Source organism: Aotus nancymaae, unplaced genomic scaffold (genome assembly GCF_030222135.1).
Source record: "Aotus nancymaae isolate 86718 unplaced genomic scaffold, 86718_ANA_hifiasm-v0.15.2.pri h1tg000077l, whole genome shotgun sequence".
Classification (NCBI taxonomy): Eukaryota; Metazoa; Chordata; class Mammalia; order Primates; family Aotidae; genus Aotus; species Aotus nancymaae.
The window spans coordinates 6,799,259-6,807,548 of record NW_026988492.1 but is presented as its reverse complement, the minus strand read 5'-3'; the positions used below and the strand labels follow the sequence as shown (position 1 = coordinate 6,807,548).

Below are 8,290 nucleotides of genomic sequence, written 5' to 3'. Positions count from 1 at the left end.
AGCTTAATTCCTTCCAAAGGGGGTGGGGAAACTACAGCAAGACCACCTTGAGTACCTTGGGAAGGGCAACCCCGCGAACCCTAATAAATGAATTAGCATCTCAAGGAGGAGATCACCGCGGGGCTGATATCGATCTGGGTCAGCCGGCGTGTTTGCCAGAGATTGTTTGGGGGGTGGTTAATTGAGTGTCAGTCTCGGCCAGTGTCGTCTCGCTGGCGCCGGGCGCTTTTGGATTTGCTAATTTTCGTTAAGTGTCTCTAGCCGGCTACTCGTCCCGTGTACCCGGGAGAACCTGGAGGCTCCTAACCGATCAACAGTCGGTCTGTCTGGGTTTTATCGATCCCAGGGCCGGGCAGCTCGAGGCGGACGCGCTGCGGGGGTTGGGGGCGAAGGCTGAACGCAGACCCCAGCGCCGGGACGCCTCCTCCGGGATCCCACCCGACCCCTCCTCCGCCTCCCGCACAGGCCGGGGCATCGTCACTCGCCCCTGGGGGCTCCAGAGGGCGCAGCACGCGGACCCCCTGCGTGTTTCGGGGGGCACCCAAAAGAGGCCCCGGGCTGCGGGGACGCTGGCAGCCCGAGGATGGGCCGTCAGGGTCTCGGCGCCTCGCGAAGGTCACGGACGCGCAGGCCTCCGCAAGGGGGAGCGCGGGAGACGGCAGCGCCCCAGCCGGGCGCCCCAGACGCCGGCGCCGCTCGGAGCCGCCGGGCAGGTCCCTCCGCGCTCGCGTCTGGGCCCGCCCCCCGCTGAGGGGCGGATTGACAGGAGCCCGGCGGCCAATCGGACGCCGCGGGGCGGGGCGGGGCGGGGCGGCGCGGGCCGGGTCTCCGCGCGGGGCGCTATTTACGGCGCGGAGCCGGCGGGACCCAGGCTGGCGCGGGCGGGAGCTGCGGCGAGTTTACTCGCGCGCCGGGGAGCCCCTGCCCTCTTCGAGGAGAGCGGCGGGTCGCGGGAGACGGCCGGCCGGGCGCCCACTCTGGCCCGCGGCGGTTCCCGGGGCGAGCGTGCGTCCCCGGAGTCGAGCGGGGCGAGGGAGCAGGCGGCCGCCGAGGGGGACCGAGAAACTTTTCTGGGCTCCCGGGCGCGCCCTGCAGCCGCGCTCCATGCTCCGGCCGCCGCCCGGCCCCCCGCCCCGCCGCTGACGGCGCCTGCCGCTCCGGGCAGGGCCCATGCCCTGCGCGCTCCGGGGGTCGTAGGCTGCCGCCTAGCCCGGGCTCCAGGAGCCGGCGGGGGCGCCGCGGCCGTGCGGGGCGTCAATGGATCGCCACTCCAGCTACATCTTCGTCTGGCTGCAGCTGGAGCTCTGCGCCATGGCCGTGCTGCTCACCAAAGGTGGGTGCCGGGGGCGCACGGGGCCCGGGGTCCCGTCCCCGCCGCGGGGCTTCGGAGCCGGCTGCAGAGGCTTTGTTAGCGGCGGGCGAGGCGCCCTCCCGCGCCGGAGCCGCAGGTCGTGACAAGTTGCTGTGTTCTTAGAAGTCGCGGCGGTGGCCGGGCGGGTGGATGCGGACTCCGATCTCAGGGCCTGCGCTGGTCAGAGGGTCCTCCGGGCTCTGACTGCGGAGAGCGGCGCGCTTGCAGCCCAGCGGGGAGCGGGGCCGGAGTCTCAGCTCGACGCCGCCGCCTCTGCCGCAACCCGGGGTCCCGGGCGGCCGAGAGGGATCGCAGACCCCGGCCCGCAGCGTGTCTGAGTGAGTGTCTCAGGATGTATTTCTGTGAGTGTGTCTGAGTCTCAGGATCTCCGAGTGCATTTGTATCTGTCTCGCTGAGCGTCGTTGTGCCTCTGAATATGTCTGAACCTCCATCTTTCAGTGTATTTATGTGTCTCTGACTGTGTCTCTGAATCTATCTCTGAATGCTTTTCGGTGTCTCTTTCTCCGAGTCTTTGTGTCTCTGAATGTGTCTGAGTCTCTGTATCTCTTAGTGTATCTCTGTGACCTGCGTATGTCTTTCTGAATGGATCTCCGAATGCATTTCTGTGTCTTTCTCTGAATACGCATCTGAGTCTCTGAGTGTGTGTCTCTGAGTGAGTACATCTCTAAGTGTATGCCTGTGTGCGTGTCTTTGTGATCGAGAGTGTATGAGTCTTCCTGAGAGTTTTGGTGTCCGAGGTGTGCAGGAGTGTGTGTTGTGTTGCTTTTCAGTAGCCGGGAGGAGTAGGCTCTGTCAGCGGGCTCATTTCCCACTCACCTCATATTTTACAAACAGGACTAAAAAAAAAAAAAAAAAAAAAAATCAAAAACGGGTCAGTTTCTTCTTTCCTCTGCAGGCTTTCACCTTTTAGATAGAAATAACCTGAACTCCCTCTGAATTTCAAGGTTCCCTTCACCTCCTTGCTATGAAATCTACCTACTTTTCTGTGAACAGATAATTTTTTTTTTAGTAGGAAGCACTGTTTAGCCTTTGCACCCCCCGCTTCTCTCTAATTGCCATGTAGCAGGCATGAGGTTAAAGCATAAGCTAGCCCAGCAAGGATGATGTGCTACAGTATTTATTTATTTTGGAAGGAAGGGTGTAATTAACCCTAAATAACAGCCCTTGCAGCTTGCAGAGGGGAGCCTCCTGGCCCTATCAAAGGCGGGCAGAACAGGGAGGGACTGAGGCTGACATGAAGTCACAGATACCGAAACTATGTGCCTGATAATGATATAATTAGGGGATCAGAGATTTCTGACGGCTGCGGACTTCAAAAGCTTTAAAAGAAGCCAGCAGTCTCTCCTGTAGCCATCTTGACTAAAGCAGACATTTTTGTTTAATCACTACATACAGTAACGAAGGGGGTAGAAACAGAAGGGCATTGTTCCACAGTTTCAAAATACCAGTCCCCTCTCTGGCCTTTTGCATGCCACAGGAAGAAACTTTATGAACGACAGAAATATAGTTTTAATACAGTGGTACAAAAGTCCATTCTCCTTGCTTAAAATGTGGCTCCAATTAAAAAAAAAAGTAGTTAGAACTTTCCCAGTTACCTGTCAAAATTTTATTAGACTGTTTTTAGGTCATTGAAAATACAGTATTTTAAATAGACTCACATAAACATTTAAGCAGCATTTTACTTGTATTCAGTTTTCCTTTTCTGTACAAGGTCTGAGGCTAATAGGGTCAAAATGGGCTTTTAATCTGTTTTATTTATACTTTAAATCTATATATGGAATTTGTCAAACTAGGGATATGTAGTCATCACTCCAGAAGACTGGTGAGCTTTATGTGGAAAATAAAGTGAGCTTGGAGGGAGGAGGAGAAAGAGCAGAAAAGCGGTTCTGCAAAGCAAAGGTTCTTACTTGAAACAGAGAAAGAACTTGGGCCCAACCCCAGGACACTGAGTGCAGATTGAGGAGCAGACCCCCGGCTTTAGACTGTTAGGGGTTGCCAAAGATCTGTGTTTAGTGGGCTGGTTTTTCTTAGAACCGAAGCATTAGCAGCCTCTGGTGGAAACTGAGCATACCATACCGTGATCTGGAATTTGGACAGATAATTAAATGAGACACCTTACTCAGGCATTCAGAGAGAGGAGGAAGAAGAAAGGTAAGGGTGGGGAGAGGTTTGTAAAACAGCATGTCCCAGTGTTTAATTTCAGAGTGGAGGTTTCAGTAACCACACAGATCTTCAGATGGGAAACTGGAAGAGGTGTGTGCATTCGTTCAGCTTACTTGCTGTAGCAGGTGACAGCGACCAGGGTCCACTAGGTTGATGTCGTATTCGTGATAACTTTTAAGACCCAGATTATTTCAACTAGAGACTGCTATTAAAGACTCAAATCTTGCCCTGTGACAAAATGTGATCATAGCCTTGCAACTCACAAAATAAGTTTTTATAAAGGAAACTTTTAATCACTTCCTGTAGAAAATTTGAGGTTTCCTTAAGGATTTTTCATTCAACCAGCAGAGGATTTTCAGTTTCAGTGTCTCGGCTTTTAGATCACATGTTGAATTACATGTAAAACTTGAGAGGAGGAGGAGGAGGAGGAGAAGTTAGCCTTGCAGTTTTATACTCCCCCCCACCTTTTATGACTTTCCATTTGGGCTGAAAGAAATTGACTTTGGCAAGCAAACCACTAATTGTAAACTGCCTAGTTCCTGTTTTACAATATACTGACTAAAAGCTCCTCTGCATGAAAAGATCTTTATAGGCAAAAAGTTTGCCTTTTCTAGAGAGGTTGCAAATAGCTGCGTAGTTTCATAGTTTTAAAACCTCCTGACCTGAGCAATTTCTAGATTGTTGTGTTTCTAGTTAATAACTTTATAAGGTGTTAGCTAAAGCTCTTAACTCTTGGCCCAGTCCTTTGGGATAGTAAACAATTCAGTAGTTCCGATCAAATATTTATACTGACAAAATCAAAAAGCCTAGCGTTTTTATGTTGTATGGTCATGTGGGATTAAAATGAACAAATACTATGATTTGCCTTATGGTAGGAGAAATTATATTCATTACTATTTCCTTCAAAAAGCAAGTTTCTTTTTAAATTACTCTCTAAACCCCTCAGAAATCTGCTGTTGGAATTATTACATTGCCCAAATTACCTTTAACTGGACTGGCTGCAGGAAGGGCTTCTCCAGGCTCCATGGACTGAAGCACTCAGCCTGGATGATCTGAAAGTTCATGCCTTTGAATCTGGGATTCAGCAGTTGCCTAAATAGTTGCTTTATCTGGTTTCTGGAGCAGAGTTTGACGTGGTTTCTCATTGTTTTCAGGTGAAATTCGATGCTACTGTGATGCTGCCCACTGTGTGGCCACTGGTTATATGTGTAAATCTGAGCTCAGCGCCTGCTTCTCTAGACTTCTTGATCCTCAGAACACAAATTCCCCGCTCACCCATGGCTGCCTGGACTCTCTTGCAAGCACAGCAGACATCTGCCAAGCCAAACAGGCCCGAAACCACTCTGGCACCACCATGCCCACATTGGAATGCTGTCATGAAGACATGTGCAATTACAGAGGGCTGCACGATGTTCTCTCTCCTCCCAAGGGTGAGGCCTCAGGTAGGTAGAAGCCGTTTCTAACCAGAATGGCTGCCTGATCTATAGACTTGTGACAGCCACGACTTTGTATGTCTGCTATTGATTTTGTTGTTAATGTAATTAGAGACATCAGAGGGAGAGGCCTGGCTGGATGCAAAGATGCATCTTGATTGAGTGGCTTTTATGTCTGCCTGAGCATTAGATGTCTGTCTACATAATAGGTTTTGCCTGTTTTTTCAACATTTTGAAGACATTAAAAGGCCATTACATTTCAGTAATGACAGTCTGTAAATGGTGTTTGTAAGCTTCTTTAGATAGTTTTGTAATATTTATTTTCTAAATATTGTTGATTTAATTGTAAGCTTCTTTTTAATGGAATTCCTGGTTAAAATGAATAGATGATTATGAATATCCCTAGGAGGAGTTAACATGGAGTTTGGTCATTTTCTTTATATTCCTTTAGGACAAGGGAACCGGTATCAGCATGATGGTAGCAGAAACCTTATCACCAAGGTGCAGGAGCTGACTTCTTCCAAAGAGTTGTGGTTCCGGGCGGCTGTCATTGCCGTGCCCATTGCTGGAGGGCTGATTTTAGTGTTGCTGATTATGTTGGCCTTGAGGATGCTTCGAAGTGAAAACAAGAGACTGCAGGATCAGCGGCAGCAGATGCTCTCCCGTTTGCACTACAGCTTTCACGGACACCATTCCAAAAAGGGGCAGGTTGCAAAGTTGGACTTGGAATGCATGGTGCCGGTCAGTGGGCACGAGAACTGCTGTCTGACCTGTGACAAAATGAGACAAGCAGACCTCAGCAACGATAAGATCCTCTCGCTCGTTCACTGGGGCATGTACAGTGGGCACGGGAAGCTGGAATTCGTATGACGGAGTCTTATCTGAACTAAAACTTCTTGAACGTTTGAAGACCTTTGAGTTCTGCTGGACAGGAGCACTTTATCTGAAGACAAACTCATTTAATCATCTTTGAGAGACAAAATGACCTCTGCAAACAGAATCTTGGATATTTCTTCTGAAGGATTATTTGCACAGACTTAAATACAGTCAAATGTATTATTTGCTTTAAAATTATGAAAAGCAAAGAGAAGACTCTGTACACAGTCACCAGGGTTATTTGCATCCAAGGGAGCTGGAATTGAGAACCTAATAAACTAAAATGTGCCCTATGTAAGCTTCTACATCTTGATTTATTGTAAAGATTTAAAAGAAATATATATATATTTTGTCTGAAATTTACCAGTGTCTTTCATAAATTTAAAACTAAGTGGGACGTGTAAGACAGTACATGTTAATTACACAAGTGGCCATCTGCTGCTGCTCACTTGCTGGTTCTCAGCTCTAGGATGTGGTTTGGTTTTTTTTCCCCCCTCTTCTTTTCTAAACAAGACCAAGATCTTGCTTATTCTTCCACATGCCTGTGTAATTTTCTTACAGCGTGGAGTTTCTAAATGTGTACTGACCATCTTTTAGTGTCTTACCCATATTTCTGGTTATGGGATAACTGGTTTTAGCTTTCATCTAAGAAGGAGATCTTAAATTTATGTGTACCAGGTCAGATATGATTGATCAATTTCTGGAGTTGACTTAGCAAAGGTTATATTGATCCAGGTGTGTTCTGGAATACCTTTTCCAATGTGTCTACCTCCATTCAAAAAAGAGAGAAAAAAAAAAAACCCCAACTAAACAAAACTTTCTTGGTCAGTTTAGTCACTGTCTCCTTTTACTGTTGATTAATTGGCCAGTTTATTTTGTCCTAAACCACATTAAATATTTTGGCTACCAAGTTAGCCAAACCTTACTGTACAACACTCTTAATTTTAAATCTTGCCCTTCAACAGGCAATGCCTTTTTTTTTTTTTTTTTTTCCGGTTTTAACTTTTTCCTTAGAAAGGTTTTCTGTAGTGAACATGATACACTAATTGATTTAAATAACATTGCTACTAGGTTTCTTCCCAAATGATCCTTTATGTAACTAAATAGAACACTGGCTTTAGCCAGTAACTAACACAGCTAGGAAGCAATGTTTCCTCCTGGAAGACTTTCCATCCCAGCCTGAACTTAAACCTATGCCATATTTGTGTACTTCCCTGCCCCCATTGGATCTTTCTTATTTTAAATGTGAGAATAATTTGCCATAGAGAGTATTTTCTCAATTCCTTTGTATATTTGAAATTTTTGCTTAAAAGTTAACCTATAGGCCAGGCATGGTGGCTCACGCCTGTAATCCCAGCACTTTGGGAGGCCACAGTGGGTGGGTCACAAGGTCAGGAATTAGAGACCAGCCTGGCCAACAGAAACCCTGTCTCTACTAACAATACAAAAACTAGCTGGGTGTGGTGGCCAGTGCCTGTAGTCCCAGCTACCAGGGAGGCTGAGGCAGGAGAATCACTTAAACCCAGGAGGTGGAGGTTGTGAGCCAAGATCACGCCACTGCATTCCAGCCTGGGCAACAGAGCAAGACTCTGTCTTAAAAAAAAAAAAAAAAAAAAAATTAACCTATAGCCTGCATATTTGAGTATGGGGTTTTCTTCTAGTAATTTTTTTTTTGTATATTACTAGAGGATTTTTCAATAAGCATAATTTGGGTCCCTTAAGACAGGTGCAGTAGCCAAGATCATGGAAGAATCTGAGTTGAAATGACCAGTATAAAAATGAGCACCTAGATTATTTAACAATGAACAGACCACCTGCCCCAAACGCTAGGGGGTGGAATAAACATGTTTTAATGATAGCATTCGTTTGTCCTCTCTAAGATGAACAGCTCTTGCATGCACGCCTCATATTTTATAAAAGATGTTACGCTTTATGTACGTCAATTTTCGAGGAAGCTAAAGAATTGTTGAACCCAACCCTTAAAACCTGTCAAGATAATTGATCAAAGTTGTCAGTTGGTGAAATTTCCGCCCTCACTTCCACTCTGGTTCTTTTTTTTTTGAGACAGAGTCACTCTGTCACCCAGTCTGGAGTGCAGTGGCACCATCTAAATCACTACAACCTCCACCCCCCTCCCCCAGGTTCAACCCATCCAGAGCAACTGGGATTATAGGCGCCCACCACCATTCCCGGCTAATTTTTTTATTTATAGTAGAGATAGGGTTCTCACCATGTTGGCCAGGCTGGTCTCAAACTCCTGACCTCAAGTGATCCTCCCACCTCAGTTTCCTAAAGTCCTGGGTAAGGTATGAGCCACCGTGCCCAGCCCCACTCTGGCTCTTGATCACATTACAGTAGTTTGTAGTTTGGAGATTAAAGGACTTCTTGCTCCTTTTACATTCTCATTTCACATACACCATTGGCAAGCTCAGCGATTCTTCAAGTA

General features: G+C 47.5%; 1 protein-coding gene across 1 annotated transcript; it reads left to right on the top strand.

Moving 5' to 3' along the window:
• Positions 1-870: 870 nt before the first annotated feature.
• On the top strand, positions 871-6,203 carry BAMBI (BMP and activin membrane bound inhibitor). Its single transcript, XM_012474203.3, has 3 exons — positions 871-1,333; positions 4,690-4,977; positions 5,420-6,203. Exons 1-3 carry the CDS (start codon positions 1,258-1,260, stop codon positions 5,836-5,838), a joined length of 783 nt encoding a protein of 260 aa, XP_012329626.1. The 5' UTR covers positions 871-1,257; the 3' UTR covers positions 5,839-6,203.
• Positions 6,204-8,290: the final 2,087 nt, after the last annotated feature.